Here is a 25,964-nt window from a genome sequence, read left to right as displayed (position 1 = left end):
TATGCTTGTGGAGCAGATCTCTGCCATACCCTGATTTTCTCTGGAAACTGCAATTGCTCGTTCAGCACTATGCAAGGGCATTTTATTGGCACAGAGGACCACTGGGATCGTATCCAGAAAGATAATGAACTGTATGGAGCTGAGATGCTCCGTTCATGCCCCTGAATTGGTTAGTCTCCTTGCTGCCTTCTGTAAGCTGATAGTGGCATAAATGGATACTTTTTCATTAAGAGCACTATTGTCACTGTTACACCTGTCCTTTTCACTCTGTCAGCTAAATGCATGAACCAGGGTCTACTGTATATGTGCTTTGAAAGCAGCTGTTTCACTGAATAGTGACATGTCTAATAAGTAACACATCTTTTATAGTATTATTAGTTTAATTAGCTTATGCTTTTATCCAAAGCGACATGGATTTTCGGCACAAGTAGCTTGCTCAAGGGCACAGCAGCTGTGCACCACTTGGGATTTGAACCCACAACCTTCCAGTCACAAATCCAGAGCCATCATGTCTCCACATTATTACCTTAAAACACTCCATGAAGCACAAAAGAACAGCACTTGGAGAACTTGTAGAACTTGAACCTGCTATCCCTAGAATGCTAATTTTTGCCATTTGAGCTCATTCCCCCTTGCACTCGTTTCAAATATCTTTTAACCCACTGACTTGGCTCCACCTTAAATGTGTGTTACTGGCACCACTGAAAATATAAATGCAGAAAATGTTTGTGACATTTACATTGTTGAATTGAACAGTTTCACCGATCCATTTTGAGTTCATTGATTATATGGTGAAGAACCTACCTGCTTTGGACTATTTCATACAGTTTGGGCACTGTATTATCTGTAAGGCAGTTTAATGTTTCTTTATGCAGCCTTTTAGAAAGGGAGTAATTAAAAATGTAACAGGTATTGAATTGAACATGGATAATGTAACTGCACCGAGAATTCCAAGCTTTATGACTTTGTTTTTCTTCCTAATGGAAAAATGGAATAAGTTAGAGCTTTGTCTTTCCAAAACTGTCCTGCAGAGATCGCCTGCTGGTTAGCAGAGCTTTTGCTTTGCGTCTTTTTTTTTAAATGATTTTTTTAACTTGAGCTCTGGGAGCTAAGCTCTTGTTCTGCCCTGGATCGGCTGCCCAGCAGCATTACTTTTCCCTCTGGTTCAGTGTCTGGCAAAATGTGTTTCTCATCACAGTTTGTATTTCCTCTTATCTGCGCTTCCTTTATCAGAGCCCTGCACACATGCCCAGAGCCAGGAGACCGATGCTATCGTAAGATGGGAATTTGCTGCAGAGCACGAAGCTTATGGCACATCAAAGGGTCCTGTCCTCACCCTGCATCACAGCTCACAGAGGGGCGCCAGGAGTTGCTCCATCCACTGCCTGCGTTCTGCATGAGTGCAGGTTCGGGACTAGAGGGGGGAATAGATGAGGCAAGGAGGGAAAAACAAAGGTCTTTTTCATTCCCCCCTGTGTCCCCCCGCCCCCACCCGCCCTCCCTCCAACTCCTCCATCCTCCATCGTCCCACCTCGCACCCTGATATTCCGAAATATCATATGTGCACAGAGGAAAAAAAAGTAAAAGAGCAGGGTGAAACCGGGCATTGAAGATGTGAGATAAGCATACCAGGACACACAAAGGATATCTCTTGCAAATATCAGCTTCGATACATGCTTGGGATGCATGGAATGGTTGGTGTACACTTTCTTCTTTGTCTCCTGGAATGAATAGATGCTCCTGTTTGAGAGCTGAAGGGGGCTGACTGGTGTTTAGGGGTGGACAGGGGCTCAGTTTTTATGAGCCTAAGTGATTTTTTCACTCGAGGTAACTTTGAGTACCGGTTTCCTTGGGCAGATCCAGCTGGACGCCGTTGGGAGTGTGATAGGATGGAGATCTTTAAACTGTTCTAAAGCAGAGGCAGCAAAGAGGGCTTTCAGTGGCGTGAAAGTTATACACTGAGCACAGTAGAGACTAGGGTGGAGTGTATGTTTGTGGAAGCAGGAAATATTTGCAACTGTGCCTCACTCTTAAGTTTAAAACATGTCTCAAAGTTGCCTATAGCACAAGTAACCTCTGAAGTCATGGTTATTTAAGGAGGTTACAGAAATGTATTATTTTCTGGTATCCGAATTATAGTTTTTGCATGCATATTGACTTTTAACTTGCAGGAAAAGGCTTATTTTGAAAGTGGCTACCTTTTTCTTCCACTGTCATACACGTATCAAAATACTACTTGCTGAACACAATCATTAGGAACAGTTATACTGTAGATGTTAGTGAGTTTTAAATACTGAAACGTAGGTTCATGTTTTGGCACAGTGTGTTTTTAGCCACTTTGCATATTCCTTCTTAGCTATGACTCAAAATGTATGACAAATTAGAAATATTTATTCCTTTTTGTCCTTCCAGATTTTTGCTTATTCCATGAGCCTTTTCTCTGGAAATAGGGAGATAACGTGGCATAAAATACACCCAGGTCTATTCTTCCATAGCCTGAAGGATTAACTGCTCTTCCATCAGGTGCAGCCCTATTGTGGTTGCTATGTAGTTCAGGAAAAAGTCATTAACCTACTGACTTGAAATTCCCAGGCCTGCATCTGCAAGTGCAAGGTAACCAGCACTATCATAGTGCTGCAATATTATATCTAAATTTTGGCCCTACAGATATGTGGCTCGCCTTAAATGCTGCAACTTCTACCCCAAACCTCTTAAGAATCTGTCTGTACTAACGAAAGTATATTAGATATTCGCTCGTGTAATGTTCTCATCTGTCATCGTCCTATCCTGCCTTTATATAACAATAAAGCAAATTCCTGCCCCACCCTTTTGTGATAGTTCCTTGGTAAAAATAGCTCTTCAGTCTCACATGATGAAAATGCTGTAGAATATCTCAAGTTAAGTATGTGCAAGAGTTTACATTTATTAATTTTTTTTGCATGCACACCTAGAATGTAAATAATAGGCTGGCAAGCGGTATTCACTGCTAATATTTTCTTTTTCTTTAGAAAGGCTGGTTCTTCTTAATTTTTGGCTTTTTTTGGTTTTAACCAGAAGTGCTACCACCATCATAAAATATCATAGACATTTCACTTTCTTTTTTTCACCGGATTCCCTCTGCCAGTTAATCTGACAATAGTGTGACAATTAATAAAGATGCTCAGGACTATAGACCACAGATTCACAACTTTTTAGTTGGTTACCAAAGCCTCCTTTTCTCCTCTTTACTAGTAAGTTCTTCAGCTATTTAAAATTCACTTGTTTGGTTGAAATGCAAATGACTATGCTAATAGGTGGGGGTTTCTATCTTTGTTGTTTGTATTCATTCTGTTTAATAAAAATCAATATTTTATTATTCATACAAGCAATGCATTATTTATTTAGTCTCTTTCTGAAACTTGTAAGTTTTGTTGGAGGTTGATGGCAGTAAATGATATCTTATTTTAACTTCAGCTCTTATGTTTTGTCTTCTCTGTGGGATGTGTCATGGCAAAGAAATAGCAATTATTTGTCTAACTCTTAATCAAAATTGTTTTTCTTTTAGCTGTCTTCTTACCCTGGTTGTTTTCCTCTTTTAAATTAAACTGAACTTGTTTAAAAATATAGAGGTCTGAAAATTGTTCAGAGCAAAATGCAGCCCTTGTTTTCAAGTCGCTTCTCTGTCCTTCTGGTTTGTCTCTTTTCACCTGGAGAAATTGTTAACCTTTTATTTACCTGTAGCAGTTTCTTAAGTGGGACTGTTTAATAGGATGTTTGCTTAAGGGCCTTTTGACACAAAAAGGCTCTGACAAGCCAAATAGTTCAGGTGTGAACAGGAGTAAAAGGCCTGTTATGTGGGATTGCAAGACTCTTTGTGAGGAAAAAATGAAATGATTTTAATTTAACCTCCTTTGAAATAGTTTTGATCTCTGAAATGATCCAGTTTTGCATTCATAAATAATATAAACAAGTGTCATCAAGTGGTGACATCCTGCGTGAAATCTGTGTAATTTCTCTAGCAGGCTGTTGAATTTTTTGGCAGCGCTGCTCATAGAAGCTTTGGGAAGTCTTTTACAAATTAATATGTGCATTTCCACATTGACATTTCAACTTTATAGTGGCATTTAAACGCCCAGGAGGTTGTTGCACACTAAAGAGTCCCTTGTTTCTTAAAACAACAAATTAAATAAAGTGAATGCCTCCAACATCTCACAGTATTGAAACAGACTAGAGAAGGCACTTGCAGGGAACCGTTTTGTATTATGACTTCTACGTTCTGTTTTATCATCGGGTAGCTTTAAACTAAGTGTCTGCATACGTTCACACTATTTTCAGTGACACAAACTGCAATGGAAAAAAAATACATTTTCTCTAGAGAAGTGTCAAACAGTCGAAAACAATAGTGCCCCATCCCCCAAGCTCCTTTGAAACAAGTTCAAAAGAGTGGTCCATTATCTCTTTCAGATGCCTGCAATTTTGAGTTTAATAACTTACATGGGAATGAAGTGGAGTTGTATTTCATAGATTAATGTTTAACTCCTAGTTTTTGATGTGCCTTTTTTTTCAGAATGCTGTTAGATATAAATTTGCTTTCCTTGGGCTATGACAACTCTTCAGAGTGAAGCGAACAATACAGCACTTTGTGTGGGCTATTCAGATACTCATTGAACAAACGTTGTCAGGAGTTCTTTGGAGCTGTTATTATAGTGGCTTGCTTTCTACAGCAGTGAGTTCATAAACATGAGAGCAATCAAAAGAACAAATCAGCCTTTATAGAGGACTATATGGTAATGGAATTATTTCCACACCAATTAAAGTTTACTTTTCTCACTCTGCCCACACTTCTATCCTTTTTTGTTTTTTCAGCACCTCTTGGGAACTGTATCATTTGAACTAATCGTGCACATTCTTAACTTTAAACATACAGGGTAAACCAGACACTCTGGAACACTTTATCTATGGTCAAGCTGATGCATCTGAGCCAGCAATCTGTCTCGTGAAGGAGCTGACTTATTGTTTTTGTAATGTATTTTCTTTTCATAAAACATTGATGTTCAGGAGTTCATGCCGTATTCTAAACAAGGCATGAGTGTCAGGGCAGAATCAAAATTCTCTTAAGCAAGAAAAGCCTTGTCAGCTCATTGGATGAACCACCTTTGTAACCTTGAATTAAACTTACTATAGATTTTGACACATGTGGCTGTGATTAAAATCTGATTTTTTTTTAAAGTGAAAGAATAAGCACATAAAAGCCTCAGAGAAAATTTTTATGTCCATTAGCTGAGTTTTTCCAGAAACCACTTTAGCAGAATACTTGCTTTTAGGAGAAATGAAAAGCTCAGTGGCATTTTTGAAGTAATAACATATTTTGCTTTCTAAAAACGCATGACAGAACTTCTCCTATGATATGTTTTTGGACGGGTTTTAAATTTAAAATAAGACTTTTCCCCCCTTGCAAACAAGCTCAGTTGACCTACAGAGTGAGAGGAACTTGCTCAGTCAGGGTTGATTAATGGATTTTCCTAGCTGAACTAGAGGCTTTTGGTTTTGTTGTTTTGTGACTAGCTCAGCTGTATGATAGTTAAATGTGGCCCAGAAGATTAAGGTAATTCAACTAGTTAGCAGATCTGTTTGGGTCACATGATTCAGTCTCTGTTCTGTGCAGTAGAGTTGGAGGGCATGAGGCCTGAGAGTTGCATCTTCAGTGGCCTGTGTTTTTTTATCTGGACATTGGACAAAAGCATCCTCAAGTGGTTGATCTTGTTTGTAACTATTCAGTGCCAAACATCGGCCATTCCATTATTTTAAATGACAAAGTTAATGCATTGTCATTCTTGTTTTGAGTGGTTTTCCTTAGATCTTATTTCCTGTGCTGCTCCCCTAACAGCCAACAGTTACTGGTACCACCAAATAGTGGTCTTTAAAAGATTCAGGGGCTGAAAGGAAGCGAGATGCCCAGCACACGGGTATTTGCCAAAAGCAATTGTAAGAGCAAAATGGCATGGCATTCAGCTTAATGTACCTGCTCAAGCATTCCTTCTGAAGATGAGTAGTTAATATAATCAACTGATACTGTGCTTTTTTATTCCAGAGCTGAGGCTCCATTTGACTTGAAAGCACGGGGCTTATTTAGTAATCAACGAGTGCACGAGTCCTCGTCTGAATGTTTTTCTGCTCCTTGGTGGCTCAAGCCCAGCTGAATATGTGATGTTGAATGAGGGCCCAGCCCCCTCCCTGGGATACAAGCACCTTTCCCACTTTTATCTGACAGTGTGGCGGAACAGCCCATTGTGGCTTCCCTTTTGTGCCTGGCCGCCGCGCAGTAGCCGAATTCGGCCGAGCTCCACGATCTGCGTTTTTTTTGCTCGATCTCCCACCCAACCCCCCTTCTGCCCCCTTGAGGTTCCGGCGAGGTTGGTTCGTTCTGTGAGGGGGGGGGCGAGTTCGTGGACTATCCTTCTTACTTTTTTTTTTTCCAGTCCCCTTCTGAATTCAAAGGCCCTCCATTCTACTGGCCAGCTGCTTGCCAGTGCTTTTTCATTGTCCAGTGGGTGACCCCCAGGCGCAATGAAACCGCACCGCCGCTGAGCCCTGCCAGCAGCCCAGCGCTTGATGTGAACATTGTTGCTGCAGTAGACCTCCCTCTCCCAGGCAACCGGCTCCTTTTGTCTGTTACCCCTCACTGTTTGCCTGCAGACTTTCCCTTTCCAAGTTATGGATGAGGTCCAGAGTTTGCCAGTTGTTGGTGAGTTCCCAGTACAGCTCTGAGTTCTCCATTCAGCGGGGCTTCTCTTCTCAGGGGGAGGGTTGGTTTGATCACCACAGGGTGATGCATTGCGGCCCTGGCTTTTGATATGGTCCATTTTATGCTGTGGCGCTAAAGGTTCCAGATGCATCTTAATGCATCTTACAGTGCATTAAGCTTGAAGAGCTGGTGGGTTTCAAAGTTCTCGGTTCTTTATAGTTTTTTTTTTTAATATAAGAACAAATGCCCTACCCAGGCCACTTTTAAGAGTGTGTTGTGGTGAGGTTTATCCGGTGAAATTCACTAGACCGGAATTGGTGGCTTATGTGCACAACGATTAACACAAAGCATGCTTATTTTAAGCAACATGAAGGTGCTCATTCCTCTCATTTTTAAGCTGTGTAGGTTGGAGATGTGACTAAGAGTGGAACAGGTTCTTTTTTAAAGGTAGTTTAGATACATGGTTGCAGTGCCTTTCAGCGATGGGTTATATCCACATAAACGTATTAATCTCATTTGTGTGGATAATTCTTCTGGCTGGCATTTTAGATAAGCACCACAACCTGCAGAAATATATGCAAAATATATAAATAAAGACAGATTGGGAGTATGTATTTGAGTAATCTTCAGTATAACATTACATTTCCTTTCCTTAAGCTCTCCAGTTACCTCTTTCAGATAATCTAGTGGTGTAATATTTGTTCTGAAACAGCCTGCGTTTTATTATACAAGTGTTGTCTGTATTTTACCACTGTTTTTTCAGAAGGAGAAAAGTGGCCTGAACTTTCTTTTGTGGAAATTCCGAATTGCTTCAGTGTTACGTTACATGTTAAGTTAACTTTATGTACTGCCTGAACCTTTTGAAAGATTGCTGGAATCGGTACAGTGTGTAACAGAAACTAGTCAATTGGATGAAAAAAAGACCATATTTTCATGTGCGTTTAGTATTTTACATGTGCTATTTACTCCTAATCAAATATTCCAGGGAAGATATCTGATTCAATAAAAGAGTCATTTCCCCCATTTGGGAAACTTTGTTTACAGTGGCAGATGTTTCCTAAGAGTACATTTTCAGTTTTGCCTTTTTGTTGGATAGTGCAGCATTCTTGTTCACACTACTTTTAGGAAATTTCACAGCACTGTATCCAAAACACATGCTTACAGTTGTAGAACCAACTCCTGTGACCTGGGCTGGTTATTCTTTTGCTCGACTGTTCCTCTCTCTAATTAGCCAGCGGAATATAACACTGCTCAGCGGTTTCTCTAGAGTTCTGATGAAATTCCTGCTGGGAATAGCTGTGGTTTTTTCTCCTGACCTCTGGTTTGCTTGCTGTGGTGAAAGGGGGTGTCGGGTACATGGAAAAGAGAAAGGGGTGAACAAGGTCAGTAGCCAAGACCCAAGCCATGTCAGCCTCACTATTATTTGAAAACATGTTTCCATAACAATGCTCCTTTTTTATGATTAATGTATTTCAATGTAAAGTGGGCTTGATTTCAGAAGAGGTTGGACATAGAAAGGGGAATGCTTTTGCTGGGTTTTCTGTGGCTCTGAAACTACTTGTTGACTGATTGTATGCAGTTTCAGTTTGGGGTTGCTAAATTGAACTAATAGCTCCAACATTTCCTTTATAGGATGTTAATTTTGCAGCGGTTTCCAGTCTTGGAAGTAGACTTCAAAGCCAGTCTGTACTGTGTGGTTGTAGTATGTATGGTGAATTGTTTTGTGTTTGTTTTTTTGTAGATTTGCATGTGAACCTTCTAGTACTACATTTTGCCACAGATCAGTGCATTTATAAGAGTAAAAATCCCCTGTATTAAAAGTTTGTAATTTCTTTTATTCACACTGGTGTTCTTTAGGCGAGATGACTTTGAAACTCTCTCCTTGGTTGAAAAATGGGCAGTGCAATCTCTCCCAAACCCTTGTCTTTCTCAGTCTAAAAAGGAAGTTTAATAATGCAATGAACAGTTTACTCTTTTCTGTCTCCCGTACTTGCTTCTTCAGTAGGATGAGCTCTGATCTGACTTAATTGATAAGTTTTCAGTGTTCCGGGTAAATACTCAATCTCAGTGCTATTTATTTGTACCAAGCCTTGACCACAAGCATGTATTGGCATCCTACGCAACCATTTTGGATCATGTCAGTTTAGGTCATTTTCTTCTTTCACAAAAGGCAATGTCTTTGAACTCTTGAAGCACAAAAAAAGCTGATGTAATGGGTTTTAAAAAAAAGTCTCTGTGGGGAGTGCCCCCCTCCCCCCCAAAAATACATTTGAAATTTAAAGCAGGAAGTTGTATTCTGTATTTGCCCTGTTGCTAGCTCTTTCTTAACAGAGCAATAACTCATCCTGAAAAGTTGTAGATACAAAATGGTGAAAAAAAAGCTTTGCTTTCCTATTCAGCAATTGTATAAAAAAAACAAGGAAAAAAATCTCAGCCTTGGCACATGAACCACTGCACAGCTCTCTCTACAGCGTGAAGTACAAAAGAAACATTTAACGCCTCCAGATTCTTTCCAGTCAAGTATCAAAGACATGCTTTACCTCAGAACAAGGGGCTGCTGGATAAGATAGGGGCTAGCAAGACACAGAACACAGGACAGACTCTGTCGGGTGCTGTGAATTAATCTGCGATTGGATTTTTTCCTTTCATTTTTTTTGAAGAAGGTCAGGATGTTAGCATTGCTGTTTAATGTAAAAGAAAAAGGCTCTTATAACTTGCTAATTGTGAACTATTAAAGGCAGTGAAAGAAAGGTGAGAAAAAATGCTGGAAATGTAGTTCTTTCTTTTAGATTTTGGGAGATTTTCGCTGGGAGAACACCCCGATGATTCTCAGCTAAATAATAGCTGAGTACATTTTTAACCAGAGAAAATGAATTATAACTTTCTTTCATGTGCTCCTTCACAGTAAAATGCTATTTATACAGCAAGCATTTGAACACAATTTGTATGCCTGAAAGAGTCCACGCTGTCTGTGTCTTATGTTTCATCACAAAGATAAGACTGCTGCCTGGTTTATCCTGTAGAGATTTTCTGGTCGAAAAATGACAGGTTTTTGACAGAACATCTTGGGCTTTTTCCAACAAGTTATCAGTTAAGTCGGCAGCAATATCAATATGAAAGCTTACATTTGCTTAGTCTTTATACACTCACCCTCCCAGACACGCACAACACCGTGTCGTTGAATATTTCAGGAATGACTACGGCACGGCTTTGGAATAAAGAGCATCTTCCAAGCGCTGCTCTCTTTCCTCGTTTGTGTTGTGGCACGAGGACAGCACTTCCAGGTTTGAAGCGCTTCCAAACAGTTTCCGGACCCCTTGCTCGTGTCATCCAAGGTTCTCCCTCAAGGAATATAACCGGAGACCCTGGCTGCTTCCAGTCTTCACTGCTTCGACATATAATTCCAGGAAACAGTTTGCTCTGTGTTTATTCAGATTCCGATTTCCTCTGAAAAGTCATTAGTCTAGCCAGAGTCCCTAGCTTGCACGTGGCTTTTTCAGCTTTCCTTGAAAGTCAATTGCTTGCAGCTCAGGAAGATTTTACTAGCGGGGGAAAAAAAGACCTCCAACGTGAAGGGTACCAATTAAGGAGAAAAATACTACCAGTATGAATAAAGGCTTTAAAAAAGCTTTTTAGGGTTTTAGGGTGATTAGAGACTTCCATAGATGAAGAGGACTGAAGAAATGGAAGGTCTTCAGCATCATATGAACATGGCTTGCTGGCCTGACCGCTGAAAAGAGCTGTAGTTTATGAAAGTGTCTTAAACTATCCCTTCCTTCTCTCCTGAGGATTTTCTTATTGAGGTGATGGATAGGCTTCTTGTTGCAACATCGTTACCTAACCCAGCCAGTCCCAAGTCTATTTTCATCTGCCATTGTCTGCCACTTTCCAAGACAACAATCCAAACAAATTGAACATTTTGTAAAAAAGAGCAGGTTTTTTTTTTCCCCCGGTATTACCTGGTTTGTGTTGTGAGAACTTGAAAATCTCAGAAAGAGTTTCAGAGTAAAACCAATATATTTTGAAGTAGTTTGAGTAGGTAGCTGCGTCAGCATGCATAGGCTGCAAAGGCACCACACCAGAAGAAGGCTCCACAGCCGAAATGTTGTGTTTCTTTTCTTCTCTTTTCATGGAATAAACCTTTAATTCTTCCTTTGCAATATATTTTATAATGCAGCTTTGATGGATTTCAGCAGTTGGGCTGAGAAAGGCAGGCACTCCTGGGTAAATTATCACTCACATAATCTTGGATTCCCTTATTGTGTTGAAGCCTGTCATTGCATTACAGTTCTAGGAAAACAATTTATTTTCCAATTAACGTTTCAATATTGTGGTTAGTGGTGGAAAATTTATGGTTGTGTCTTTTTGTTGAATCTATTTACTTCCAGGCATTGTCTACAAATTCATTTGAGTGTGGCTGATCATGTATAGTCATGTTGACTTGCTTCAGCCTTTGTGACTGTGCTCAACTTGAGCTGAGGTTTTGCGCATTTTGCTTTATATGAGTTAGTGAACAAAACAATGCAAGTGAGCTAAGCTCAGTCTTTGCTAATGAGTGAGGTTTTTAGTGTCTGTAATAGTTTTGTGCATTTTAAAGGGGAAAACCCCTTTTGTTTAAAAGCAAGATGGGACCCTTCAAATGATAGCACTGTGGTAACTGTAGCATATTTTAAATATCTTATTTGGGTTTCATAAATGCTGAATGTTCTAACAAGGTGACGTACAGTAATATTTTTTTCTTCTTGTGCTCCTGTTTGCTACAGCTTTCCTAAAGTAGTTATAACATCTAAAATACATTTTTTACAGTTGAAACCATGCTGTATATATTAGAAACTGAGCAGCTTCCTCATACAATGCAATACACGTTATTAATAATAATACTACTAATAATAATACTAATATTAAAAAATAATGCTGCTGTCTCCTTGTTTTCTCCTTAGTAATTAGTGATTGCAATTTGTGAAATAAAAATCGATAAGCAAACTCAATTCCCCCCATAAAAGCTGTTGAGACTGATATCCAGGAGACATTTTATCCTATGTGAAAACCTCAGGCCCCTTTCTTCTGCATGTTGTGTTTCAGAAGTGCATTGTGACCTTAGTAGGCCAGACTGGAAGTGAAACAGGTGAATGTTTCTTCCCCTGTAACACCAGCACCAGTTAATGTTTCCTAAAGAAAACAAGCATGGAAGCTGGGAAACATGAGCCGTGCAGTAATTAGGCAGCTGGCTTGCTTTCAGCCCCAGGCTGTTGGAAGCCAGCTTTCCTTAAAGATGGAAAAGCAGTGGGATAAACCAAACCAAAATCCTGAGGCTGTTCTCGTCTGGAAGCTTAAGGTTTAAAGTGGAAGACCTTTCTGCTAAGTGTCCTGTGAGATCAGTGATTGGCTTAGACAATTGTGCAAAGCGAAGAAAAAATACTGCAGTTTTTGTATATGAATTACTTCGAGACGTGGTGTTGACTTTTTAAAAAGAACAAGGGAAGGAAATGCAGCATGGCGACTAATTTACTACATAACTACGGCCCTGTAGTTTTTGCTAACAGGGTAGTGATGGGCAGTAGCAACTGTGACAAAAACTCTTTCAAAGTGACATAGGACATGGTGGTCTCATTCATATATGAATCTGATCCGGAAAAAAATGCCATTTTGAATTCCTAGCTGAATATTCTACAGTAGACACTTGTTAAAATACTCCCCTGTAATCAAGATTATGAATTAAAATATTTTATGTTTTAGAGTTGGACTGGGTTGCCTCTAGATTCGAAGTTTAGCTAATCATGTCAAGAAAGCCCTCATCAGGAGTTTAGGAAATATTAGTTAAATTCCAGCTAAGTTATACAATTCACATACGTTTTGTGAAGATATTTTTGTTGTTGCATCATGTTGAGATTGATAGAGAGGGTGTGTCAGGCTTTGTTTGATAAAGGAGAAGAAAATAAAGACATATCTGTTATCGCAGAAGGATGTCGCCAAGATGTTTCTTACTTTATTGCAAAGCAAATGCTCATTTTCAAGACCTGGGGTTCCAGAATATGTATGCTATTAAAATATATAGATATGGAACATTTTTATTTTGACAGCAGCACAGAAAGAAAAGTAATAGTTCTCAAAAACTGTAAATATTCATCAGAATTTTTTGTTTTCCCCCTCTGGGGGGATGCTGTATAGTAGTTTGGGTAAGACATTATAACACAGGGTGGGTTTTGAAAGCAAATCTCAGTCTGGACAGTTGTTTCGCTCCCTAAATTAGTTTATTTTCTATCTGCTCTCGGCCTCTTAATGCCACTCTGGCCTCAGTGTCTATGCCCATGTTTTTCATTCCTCTGTCCAGAACTCCTAGTGGAGCTGTATTCTAATTCCATTCCAACAGGCCAGGCAACAGCTTGCACTGCATTCCAGAGTTCTGGGGGCTTTCCAAGAGACGAGGGGATGGATTTCTCAGAGCTGTAATGTTCAAAGGGAGGGAGACTTCAAAGGCGCTTCAGAAGCAAGGTGTTGATGACTCCTGTCCTCCAGGGTACCGATTTAGCTCGTTCTGGACTTCAAGAGTAATTTTAAAGATCTTTCCCGGCATTTGCCTTCCTTCGGCTTTACTCGTATGCCATGAACTCGGACGTTAACTCCGTTTTACACCAGGGGGATCCGTCTTTAAAAATAATTTGCTTTTCATCAGCGTTTAAAAAGTCAAAGGCAAATGGCACCAAAAGTGCCGCCAATGAAAACTGTCGTCCAACAGCAGAATTATTGTTTAAAAATAGGGTCAAGGTTACAGAACACATTCTTTAAAGCCAGGGAACATCCTCTAGGAAAATATGCAATGCTTGTAAACGATGATGATGCTATTAATATCGTTATAAGATTGCCACGGTGGGAAGCTGCAGCTTGCATATTATCTTCCTATTACTGCTTTGTACCGTTTTCTAAAGTGTCCGTCCATCAGCCTGCTGGACACCTAGAGGGATTTGTAGTGCACATTGCTATTTCCTGTTGACTGACTACACATATCCAGGTACAAATGGACTGCAGGGATAGGGGGTTCCTGGTGTATGTGTATAAAACACACCTAGGCTGCAAGTTAATTTTATGCCAAGCAGGAAAAAGACCTCCACACTGTGCTGTTTTTCTTGTACATTTCAGCGTGGAATTAATCTGTGCATGTTTCTTTTTAATAGTAATTCTGTGATACGGTTATGTGTGTGTGTGGTCGAATTGTATTCCAATGTATATCCTAGTAAAACGACGCCCAGGTATCCAGGCTTATAGGCAGAAAACACTCAGCTTGTCTGAGCTGTACTGGCTTCACAGCAACATGTTCATTTTTTTGCACGGAGAGAGGAAAGCGCCTAAATAATGGCTTTTTAGAACCCAAAATGAATAAGAGGATCAAATGACTTCCTCTTTGTAATAGGCAAACCTGCAGAACAGTGTTAGGGAGATTTCTAATGGACCCATTTACTCCACCGGCTGGCCTTATACTCTTGTGAAAGATGGCAGTGCTGAAACTGATACGGTGCTTCACAGTCTTACACCCCATTGATGGTTTCACTCATGGCTCCAAAAAGGCTAATAGAGTTGCAGGTTTTCAGGGAAAGTCCTCTTGGCTTTAAAGCTGTCAACTTGGAGCCCTCAGTATATATTGGCATATTTACATGATATTAAGTGTCCATTTGGAGTGTCTTCTTCCAGCATTGAAACTGCAACTGTGTTTGCTTACATGGTTACTATGAGGACGGGGTATGGTGGTAATTTCACGGAAGGCTTTGAGCTTTCTGTTGACAAGTTACTTGTAAGATTAGGCTAACAACCCAGCATTCCAGATTTTCTCTGCTCGCTGCCTAAAGTCTTTTATCCCACCAGCAAGCTGCGCCAGAACTGAATTACAATTAATTAAATTACAGCTTTAAGGGTGTTTCTTTGATGCATAACCTGTTTTTCTATAAATGTAATAAAACTGAAATTATAAACAGCGGTACTTTATGTAAGGGACCTACAGAAATTGGAAAGCTGGAGGGATTTTGTTGCACAAAGGAAAACAGCGCAGCTTCCTTTAAGTCCTCCCTCCGAAACATTAATATGTGTTCTCCTCTGTTTTTCGACTAAGGACCAGGCAGTGTCTGCTAGGATTCCACATAATGTTAAATCTTGTTCTTCAGAGAAGAAAGATTCTGACAGCAGAGACTGGGAAAAGTTTTCGGTTTTGTTACCGTGTCATCCTATCTTTTCTGCTGCCTGGACAAAAGAGAGGAAGTTTTCTTCTTTTAAAGCCAACGGAACCTTTATGAGATAATATTACACAGTAAATGTTCACTCCACCTGTGGGGCTTCTCCAGCTGCTTTAATGTAACTGTAGCTGTGCTGTTCAAGGCTGCGTGTCCCTTTGAAGTTATTTTGAGCACTAGGGAACCAAGGAGAGAGACAGTAGCTCTGAGAGTCAGGCTCCACCCTGCTTCAGCCTTTTCTTTAGTGCTTCTGAAATTGTGTTGCCACTTTTACAGTAGTATAGTATGTATGCATACACAATCTCCTAACTTGTAGTTGGATCGTTTCAATCAATTGATAATTGCATTAGAGGTTGTTTTTTCTTGCTAGAGTTATTCTTTTTGTCCTCTTTCAGTGCCTTTTTTCTCTTGCTTCCTGTCAAATGCAGCACCTCTTTTTTCCCCCATAGAGGTTAAAGAAGACAAAACGCAACAAAACGTCATGTGAAAGGATGAGATGTACTTGGGCTGTCTGTAAAGATTTTAAACTGTGAAATGAATTTTAAACGCTATTCCATAGACAGTGTTACGCAAACAGAGTAGCGGAAGCCTTTATTGATGTCAGTAATTTTGAGTTCAAATTATTGCTCTCAAATTTGGGAGCTAGCTTGTCCAGTATGTTAAACGGGTAAAATGTGTTCCTCTGTGTGGCCTGTTGAAATCTGTGGGCTTCAGGGAGCAGTGTGAGGAATTGGAGAAGTGCTTGAAAGAAAAAGAATGCCCAGTATAAAGATGACAGATAACACATTTTCCACATAAATACTAAAAGTACTGTAAGAATCTTGTTTTTTTTTAGCTAGAGGTGAATGCTGATCTGTACTATGACTTGCATTAAAGCCTTCATCTGTCAGCAGCCTCTCTATCCCCAGGAAGTCGTGGTTCCCAGTGGGAAGAGTTATTCATGCGGTCAGTGCCTGTGAATTCCAACACTCAGGCAAGGACTTAATTGGTTAAAACATGTGGTTGTACTGCTCTCTGTGGATTACTGACAAGAGCTAACCCTGTACTGCCTTTCACAGTATTTCTGTGGTGTCCAGGAGCTCAGTTCCTTGTTTATATGGCAAATTGAACCACAACCACAAAATGAAGAAGTAAGCAAACAAAATACCAAAACAGCCAAACTTACCGTGATGTTCCTCTTCCACATTCGCTCCACTGTGTCTTTGCTGTCTACAAAGAAGCATTTTATGGCAAAGTGATATTTTACTAAATCTTTGTTTTGAGTAAGGTTAAGCACAGGCTCAAATAACAAACAACTCTTTTCTGGCAGTTTTGACAAAGCGGTCAGTTTCTTCTAAATGCTGATTGTTAGCAATTCATGTGTCTTTGAAACAGTCTTTCATTGGGCATTCAATAGAGATTTATACTGTATATCTTTAGATCTAATTAAATTGTCGCTTACTTTTGTATCAGACAATTTACCCGAGAGCCTCAAGAAGATGGAAAAAAAATACAGGTAGCACAGCTGACTTGTTATTATGTCCTTTGACAAGATTAGTCAAACTAGTAACTGTTTTGCAGACCATTAAGTAATTAACCCTTGCTTCTTTTATTAATCCTTGGTAACAGGAGATGTGGTGTTGGTTGTGTATTCCTTTGCACTAGAAGTAGTATATTGCATGAGCTCATATTTTTGGAGAGGGAAAGGGGAGTATGGAGCAGAAAGGTTAAATTGCAAACACATAATTAATGACAAAGGGTGCGAGTCACTTCTACAAGAAGAGGAAATTTCATTTGTACCCCAAGTGTTCAATGCCACAATGAGCTAGGCAGCCTTTGTGTCATGTTCTCTCATGATTAAATGATTGCTGTGGGAGTTGTGGTTTAAGAGTGTGTATCCAAGTTTCTGAGGGCCCGTGAGGCTGACTTGTGGCCTTGATCAAATATTCTCTAAACCTTTCCTGGCAGGACAGTTTATTATTTCAGGAAACAATTCATCTGTTCCTGCCTGGTGTTCAAAGCTGGATTAGCAGGCAGATTTTGCTGCGTGTAGGTTCGTGTTGTGACTTATTAATATGAGCAGATAAACTGCTTTTCCAACATCTTAAAGCTGGCATGGAAGACTCATTGACAAGTAAAATGCAGAGGATATTTTCTGTCATATCCTGGGTTTGTATTTGTTCAGGAAAAGAATTCTGGTGGCGGTATTCGATAGGGGAGGGGAATATATCTAGAAAACAAAAGGGAAACATTTTACTGTTGCAAAAAAAAAAAAACATTCCGAAATGCTTCAGAGCCTTGAAATGAAATAGATTTCCAGTTATATTCATTTTTTAAACATTTAGGGATTTTTTTTCTTGTTGGGGACACAATGAACATTTCTTGTCAATTAAAAGTGCTTAGCTTTGCGAGCTCTACTGTACCCTGTATGGCACACATTGCAAATGTAAAGGTTTGAATGACAATGACAATGCACAGCGTCTGCAATCCTTCTCCCTGTTCTGCTGTGCATAGCTTCTCGCTATCACTTGTCGAGAAGCTAGTTCGGTAGGAGATCTTGAGTTAGGCTTAACTGTGCCCTTTAGCTGTAGCAGCTCCATAGCAGAGGTCACTGTGCCATTGTCAAATGATAGAAGGTCTGGTTGACTGAAATAGTTTATAGATACAACATGGCTGAACAACCTTTCTGTCTCTTCAATCCTGTATCAAATTACAGCAGCTGTGTCATCAGGATACCCATAGGCAACATCAGTATACATAGTAGGGTGAAATCTGTAGGCTGCTGTAGCAAAGGACTTGTGTGCTCTGCTCTGTAGAGCAGAAATTAGACTTATTCCAAGACGTGTGCGCTAGCCTCGGGCTTAGTGTTTCTGTCTGGGCTCTTACTGATTTTTTTTTTCTTCCTTCTGTCATGGCAGTGCAATGTATGACAGGATTTACTGACAGAACTGAGTTTCTCTGGGATCCAATCCTGCATTTCTTCAGTAGGCATCACGAAAGAGTCCCAGTAGCAGGATCGGTACAGACAGCATCAGACGCCGTGCTGCTGAGAGGGAGTAGAAAGATGAATTCAAAGGCAATTCATTCAAACTCTTTGTTTGGTCTTCTAGGATTCCAGTTTCACAATATGGAAACAGACATGCTGAGCTGTGGAAGGAGACCAAATGTAGTGTCTTCCTCTGTTGTCTAGAAAGAACTTGTTGCGCCATGGGTGCAGCATCATTTCATTAACACTCTTAATACAGCTCTCTCTTGTGTTATTCAGGGTTCATTATCTTCTAGGATTCTCGAAAAGAAAAAATCTGTTTGTTTGCCTTAGATGTTTAAAATGTTTTGCTTCTCTCCACTCAACAACAACACTTGAAACTGTTGTTGGCATCTCTTTGATTCTTAAGGTACCCAGTTATTCTTCTGTTCATATGCTGCTAATGTGTTGTGTGTGCTGTTTATGTGCGCGCATTGACACTACCGATATAAAAGGATTTGTTCCCCAGCTTTTAAGCAGCTTTTAATTGCACTTTGGGGATGCAAATACAAGCCTCATGTCTTTTAATAACCTGACATAATTGCTGGCAGAGCAACACCTAGGGATCATTTGCACACAGCGCACTGATGTCTTATGTTCAACTATTGATGCCTTTGCTAACAAGAAAAGAGGTGGAGGGCAATGATGAAGTCTTGCTTTGCACCACTTTCTTTCATCGTTCAATGGCTGGAGTTGACTTTGTACTCTTTAAGTTTTTCTTTTGTCTCAGCAGGGAAAACAACATCTGTTCTACAGGGATCACGAGCTCTAGCGCACACTGTTATTATTAAACCTTTTGGAAAAATCCTCAGTATAGTTCTGCAGCCCCACTCTTTTTACTCTACTTAGTCTTCATCTTTTTTTTAAAGCTGTTCCTTTATTCCTCTTATTTTACCAGGTACAGTATGTCAGATGAGGACAGCTTCTCATTAACAGGGAGGACCAGGTTACTATTTTACTCAGACGGGTATCTAATGGAGCAATTTGAGTAAAGGGTATGAACACTGTGTCTGACTGAGGATTTGAACCCATGATGCCCTGGGTCAGAACCTTAATCACTCCACCATGCAGTTGTCTATATCAGTTATTTTTTAATCTTTTTGCTTATTCATTAACCTGAATTTAGCTCCTTATTTGTCCCAAAGATCTGCAAACTGTGAGGTGTTACACTTAATCCACATAGCTCCTTGATTGGACTGATTGTAGTAATTCAGGCCTGCTGTAAATCTTTATTTTTATTTTACGTTGCGGATACAACACAACAGCATTGTTTGGCACATCAATACATCAGACCGTGTAAGTTGATTTACTTTGCCTGGTAATTGAAATAACATTATTTAAAAAAGTCACACCATGGCATTTTTTTCACCCGAATCTCCGGAATTTACAAACATTCACTCTAAACAATACTGTTTTGAATAAAGTCACTTTTTTCCATTGAGTTGCATTCTCACTCATTTTAATCCTCATTTTAATCCTGAGTTAAAAACATGTAGCCCATTTTGTAGTTAGCAGCTAAATGATCTAAGGATCTCGTCCAGCTGTTTCATCCTGAAAGAAGCCAGGGTATCGGGTTCAGCAACTCTGATACTCCCACAACCCTTTGTGTAAAGAAGAGCCACCTGTTCCCGGTTTTAAATGTACCTCAGCTTGAGAGCTGCTGCTGAGGCCCATTTGCTGTCTCTGGATTTTTTTCTCCAGCTCGCTCTGCGGCTGTGAATTTTCCCTGAATTTCTGATGGGCTCGCTCTCACAAGAGAAGCTCAGCGTGCTGCTGGAAGAACAAAAACATTAGGAATGATGGAAATTTAGGGGGATTTGAAAGCAAAAAATGAAGTGGTTGTTGTGGCGATGATCAAAGGCAGGGCGAATTGTGTTGGTGACAAAGAATAATGGGCCAAGTGGTGTGACTTGCATTTTGATTTCCTCTGAGAGGGGAAACTATAAAGAATTTCCTAAAGTAGGCATGTTTTGATCCCATTAAGGAACCAAATCGGGTTAATCCTTTTGGGAATCTTTTTTTGTGAGTTCTCCCTCTGTGCTTCAGTATCCAAGAGGTTATAATGTTGCACTGATTTCACCAATGAAACTGTGTGTTTTATGGAACAGTTTACTGCACTGTAGAATTAGATTTTGTTCTCGGAATAAATCGATAAAACAATAGTCCTGAGTCTCTAAAGTAGTAACCAAAACCAGCTTTAATGCCAGCCTCACCTTACCAGTTATAACTTAATTAAATAGAAAACATGCCCTTTTCTAGATTTTGCATTACATTTGAATGTACGGACAACTAATGAACAATTTTTTTTAACAGTGTTTAATTACCACTTAGTGAGGGTCGCAGAAGGGCTGGTTCTGAGAAACTAAGTAAAAAAAGGGGGTTATTACTGTTTTTAATTCAACATCGAGCTTTTATTTAGTAATTTTGCCTTTGATTGACAAGTCGGGCCCAGATCACTGCTGTGATTTCATTGAGTGTGTTGTCCGTGTAATGGGATACCCATGTGAAAGCTTCTAAAATATGGTACGTCCCCTCAGGCATGTCAGGAATGGAGGCTTGGAAAACCAGGGGACACCCCTTGCAGCAGTAGAAGGAGGAGGACAGGCCAGAGAAGCCTGTGACACAGCGATCATCATTCATCTGTCAGTGAGGCCTTGCAGGGATAGCTGGGGAGTTGCAGAGAGGGGGGGGGGGGGGGATGAAGCCATTTGATGAAACAAGGGACTCAAGCATCCGGTGTACAAGAAGAAGTGGAAAATGTTTAACAAGGTGTACCTCAGAGCCAGGCCAGTCCCTGAAGGTTCTGCTTCAGGGCGTTTTAGCATTCTGAATCGTGGCAGCTGACCCATTAAAAAAAAAAAAATAGATCAGTCACCCAATGATAGTGCAACAGCTAGCTTCTAAAAAAAAAAAACCTTTCCAAGTGAGGGTAAGCACAATAGAGCAGTGTTTGCGGACCATGAAGGCAGGCGGAGCTGCATAGCGTTCTATCAGACTGGAAGCCAGAGGTCATAGCACTGTTTACTTCCTGTCCCTTTTTCCATTGGCCAACTGGCCTCCTCATGTTTACCCCCTCCCTTCCCTCCCCCTCCGCTGTTGATATTCGGATTCCGAAATGGGCTTAATCTTTGTTTGATTTGCAGAAAGGTTCCTGCAGTCTTTGCACAAAAGCATAAAGGAGCAATCAGCAGGTTCTGTAAATTTGATTTCAGGATCCTCGTTTTTGCCTGCTCTGTGTGCGCAGGTGTGTCCTTTGCTTAATCGACCCTAAAAGTGCAACATAGGCAACAAATTTTGGTGGTGGTGGTGTGTGTGTGGGGGGAATCTCTCAATCTAAATGGTTTTCCTGTGGTCTGCTCCAACTGAGTCGGAAGCCTTCATGTTTTTTCTTGGCAATTTGCTTTTTTTGTTGTTGAGTTTTTGAATAAACTCCCTCACATTACAAGGACTATGCAACCCATTTTATCACGTGCCCAAAGTACGGGGTTTAAGAACGTCAAATTGCATAATTAGTCGTCTTTTAAATGCACGTTATGTAGCTTTTTACTGAGCTTTCTCTGTAGGAGGAAAGGAGTTTCGGTCATATGCCAGCCAAGCAAATGGTTTATGCAAAAGATTGGTACCACTTACCTGTAGGCATACTAAAAATATACTGAGCATGAATTATGTTAAGAATTTTCTATGCCTTCTCAGTCTTTATTCTGCATCCTCAAAGCCATCTTCAGACGGTAATTCTTGGAATTGGGTTGAGTAATTTTAATAAATGTTTATATGATATTAATGATCCCAAACATAGAAAACTCAGAAGTGTTGATCATTAATATTCAAGGTGCAGGTTGAATGTTATGCTTCTTGAATACTTTTACCAGCTTTGGTAACTGACTGAATTTGTGATTGATTGTCAAATTTAACTTCTTGTCCTAAGAATTGGTCATTTTGGATAGCAGAGATTCCACTTAATAGCCGGATTTTGCCAGATCCCAAAAGCTAAGCAATACCTGACATTGGCAGTCCTGGGGTGGGCAACGTCCAGTGATAACCAGATTGCTTGGCGATCTCGTGTTGATGAGTTGTAGGTGGCATCTTTCCCTTGGAACCAGAATTTCCAAACAGATAAACCAGTGTGGTAACGGGGCACAATATGGCCTCCCTAAAGCTCCCCCTTAATTCAGCTGGTGAAGCATCATCTCACTTCTTCACCTGATCTGCTGTGCAGTGCAGATCTGGTCATGTAAATCATACGGAGTGGTATGTAATGCATGCAGATGAGCACTTCAGTGGTGGATGAAGTCAGTCTCCTTTATGTAAGAATATGTGGGATCCTTTAAGTTGAAAATCATATCCTAATGTAAATAATACCTGTTAATATTATTTTCAGTAGTAATCTGTAACCCCCTCTTAAACACAGACATGGGACAATGAATATGATATATTATTGAGAATAAGTGCTGGGATCAAATCATTTTGTATTCTTATTGTATGTCTGAGACCTCGAATATCTACCATCATTCCTGGGAACATCTGGAAGGTCTGGAAATGGATATCTGGATTAAATGTTGTTTACTTGTTGTGTGCCTCAAAGGTGTTCATTAATGTCTTTCTTTTAATGAAACAAGCAGAAACTGCCTGCAAGAATGAAGTTTTATTGGGCCTTGTTTTAAGTTGAGAAGATAAATCAGAAAAAAACCTAACCACTGAATTAATCTACCAAATATGCCTAGTAATTCTAATGCAGCAGACCTTAAAATGCATGACATCAACCTGTTTATTTTTTCTTTACTCTGCCCTCAAGAACCTGTCACTAAATGCTAATAAATGTAAAAAATTAATTACTGTTTAATATGGATGAATTATAAATGCAATATAAAGTTGGTATTATTGAACTGCTGTTATTTGTTCTCATGTCTCTCTTTTCTCTTTGTGTATGCACTAGGTGGCAAAAACACAAAGCTACCTTAATCATATATTATTTGTATTAATTGGGTAATGAATAAAATGTAGGAAAAATGCAAAATGTCTCCCCTCCTTTACTTGTAATGATTTGATATATTAAGTGGTTTTCTAAGCTCTTGAGGAGTGCTTGAGAATCTTTTAATGCATATTTACCCAAGGAAAACGGGATTTTCACTTCATATCAGTTTGGGGTGTTTCAGATTTTATGCTTAAGGGGTTTATATAACTTGTATAAGTAAGCTGTTGGATATCTTAAACTTGTACAATTGTAAGAGCTGTTTCGTAGACGGATTAATTTTATTGTAAAGCAAGAAATTGCTGGAAATGGATTCTTCTACAAACCCTTCACAGACATTACACTTCACTCTGGTACTCCTTCTGACAGAGATAGGAAGAATGTTGAAAGGGAAGTGTAAAGTACCAAAGAGCAAATGGTGTGCTGTACTACTGCGGTTTTCTCTGTTTCAGTGGTTAAAAAAATAACATTCTGTTCCAGTATGAAAATGATGTGTCTCAGGTGGTGGATCACAGGCACAGTGCATAATGGTGGGCAAGGAGATGAGGACTCTTTGGAATCGGCCAGTCATTGAATGCCTTTTCAATTGGCTTGTTGCACTCCCAATGAGCTTTAAAGTGATAGAGAAGGGTCAAGGGGTCAGAGATGGAAAGGGCATCAGGGGTCAATCGGAGCCCTAAGGCTAGAGGGCTGTTCTGGCGCCAGGGCTACAAAGCTGGTTTATTGGGAGGGAGGGGGACTGTTTGGTCACTGGGCTAATAGGATAAATGAGAACGGGTCAGTTTGGCAACTTTAATGCAAATGCAGTAACTTTGTGTTCTTTAAGCAGGGAGGGCAATGAATGGCTTGGAACAGAAGGCTGCTTTAGCCATTAATCTGCTTTAGAAATAACAGAAGATTTAATCCAATTTGTTCCATCAGATGGCAAAATTGCCTACTTTTTTATTTGCCAGATGTTGTTTGGTGATTTTTCTCCTGTTCACTTTAGCGAGCAAAGGCTTTTGCATTTTTTTCTTTAGATTTAAAAGCACTTCCGCCTTTTCATTGTCGGAGTAATTTTCGCATTTTGCAAAGACTCTGTGCTAACAGAGGCCTTATTTTTGGTCAGCTTGTTGTGTATAACTTTCAGCTGAACAAAGTGTTTCACTGTTTGCATTTTCATCACCCGAAGTAGTGTTTCTTGTGAACCTTCTTGTTCGGCCTTACATTAATTAATGAAAATGCCTGTGTTCTTCAAGGGCAGAAGCTATTAAGACGTGTCTACAGCAGTGCCCTGTGTGCTTTAACAGTAGGGAGCATCATATTGGTAGTTCTATGCATTACTATTGTCTAGCTACACATTGGGCTCTTCTGCATTGTGTATTAAGGAAATAAGGACCAAGAGACTTAAGATTTTGGGGATTTTGCCAATTTAGCCCAGGCATTTTCTTTGAAATAAGGCATAATGAAAAATATAGGAATCATGCTCTCAGATTAATACAGCACATACTTAAGTATGGATAAGCTTTTATGCGGCACATGTGGATACTTTGTTCAGGAGCCATTATTATTGGTTCTTAATTTCTTACTTGAAGGATACATCTGTGTGGTCTTATTTACATGCTGTTCACTGTGACTGTAGATTGCTCATGTATGCGGTCATCCTCTCAACACCTTAAGTTTAGTCTTGGTATATTATACATCTCTAGGTTGGAAATAAGAGTAAAAAGTATATTTATATGCTGAAGTATAGATCTGATGCAATCTAGTCCTACCAATGAGTCAGTGTTTTTCGTGTCTGCCATTCCCTATAGCCTATCTCCCAGGTGAAGATTCTCTGTGGATTTTATGTGATTTGTGGAGAAATTAAGGGTAATTAGCACCGGGACAAAGAGGAGAGGGTGGGCAGAGAGAAGGGTTACAGTTTAGATGTCCCTCTAGGCTCCGACTGGAATGTACATGAGGACCTGAAAAGTTTTTCTTTCTATGATATGTTTTTATTTTTTTTGCTTCAATGTCCATGCTTTGTGGTGCCTTGCTTTTAAAATCCATGTTTGATGAGAGAAGCAGAGGAGTCTAATTGTCGGGTGCATGCAAATCAATAGCAAAAAAAAATGGTTTAAAATTTCATAGCCCTGGCCACCTCCGCACCTCTATGTCACCACTTCAGTTAGAGCAGAAGCACAGAGGGTTCAGAGGTACTGTGAACAGTTTTGAGGACTTTTGTTACTTTCAGAAAGACACGTAATTGTTGCAGTAATTCAGGCTTCCACAGGATGTACCTTGAATAGCAGCTGACATACTGTACATCACACACTATAAACTCAGGCAAAATTGAATTATTGTTTGTCTTGCATATTTCACAGCATTTGACACTGTATTTTAGCCTTCATTGTTTTCCAATTTAATGTTTTCATGTTTAGCATTCATCTGGTCTGGTTCTTAGTAATACAGGCTAGCCCTGTATTACTCAGTGAAACATTGCAGCAAACGGGCTCATCTTCTATTTTTGTCTACCTGTTGTAGATGCACCCTTTGGGACTATGTAACAATAACGATGAAGAGGACCTCTATGAATATGGCTGGGTTGGTGTCGTCAAGCTTGAACAGCCAGAGTTAGATCCAAGCTGTCTAACAGTACTGGGAAAGGTAAGTAGATATTTTCAAAGCTGATCTAAATAAATGTACAGTATGCATTTGCTTTGGGTAATTGTCCAACTAAATGTTGAAGATGCTTGTATGCATATAAAGGATGTGTTTTTTATGTGAAGAGTTTTTAATTTCTGTCTGGGGTTAATGTTGTATAGTTTTTTTTACCACTGTACTTCAAAACAGAAGAGGGAGAATGAGGCGTAAGAGATGATAGAAGGAAAGTATGATTTAGGAACGCATTAGTGATGTTTGCTGGTGTGAAAAGAGAATGTTAAAAAATTAGAGAAATGAGAAAAAATGTGTTCTGCTGAGTGGGCTGTCCTATGCACATAATTTCCAATTTTGTGAAACAACCAAGGCTGCATAAAGAAAATTCAACAGAGTAGCTTCTTACAGATGATGGAGTTGCTGTCAGAT

General features: G+C 39.7%; 1 protein-coding gene across 1 annotated transcript in view; it reads left to right on the top strand.

The window, feature by feature from the left end:
* znrf3 (zinc and ring finger 3) overlaps positions 1 to 25,964 on the top strand; it is a 78,697-nt gene that overhangs the window by 14,527 nt on the left and 38,206 nt on the right. Inside the window, exon 2 of the mRNA XM_088618072.1 lies at positions 25,422 to 25,544. Coding sequence (XP_088474198.1) covers positions 25,422 to 25,544 — 123 coding nt within the window. The remainder of the gene's footprint in view (positions 1 to 25,421; positions 25,545 to 25,964) is intronic.

This window comes from Lepisosteus platostomus, chromosome 24 (assembly GCF_059453375.1).
Source record: "Lepisosteus platostomus isolate fLepPlt1 chromosome 24, fLepPlt1.hap1, whole genome shotgun sequence".
In the NCBI taxonomy this organism is placed as follows: domain Eukaryota; kingdom Metazoa; phylum Chordata; class Actinopteri; order Semionotiformes; family Lepisosteidae; genus Lepisosteus; species Lepisosteus platostomus.
The sequence above is the reverse complement of the archived record's forward strand: the minus strand, read 5'-3'. Positions and strand labels throughout refer to the sequence as shown.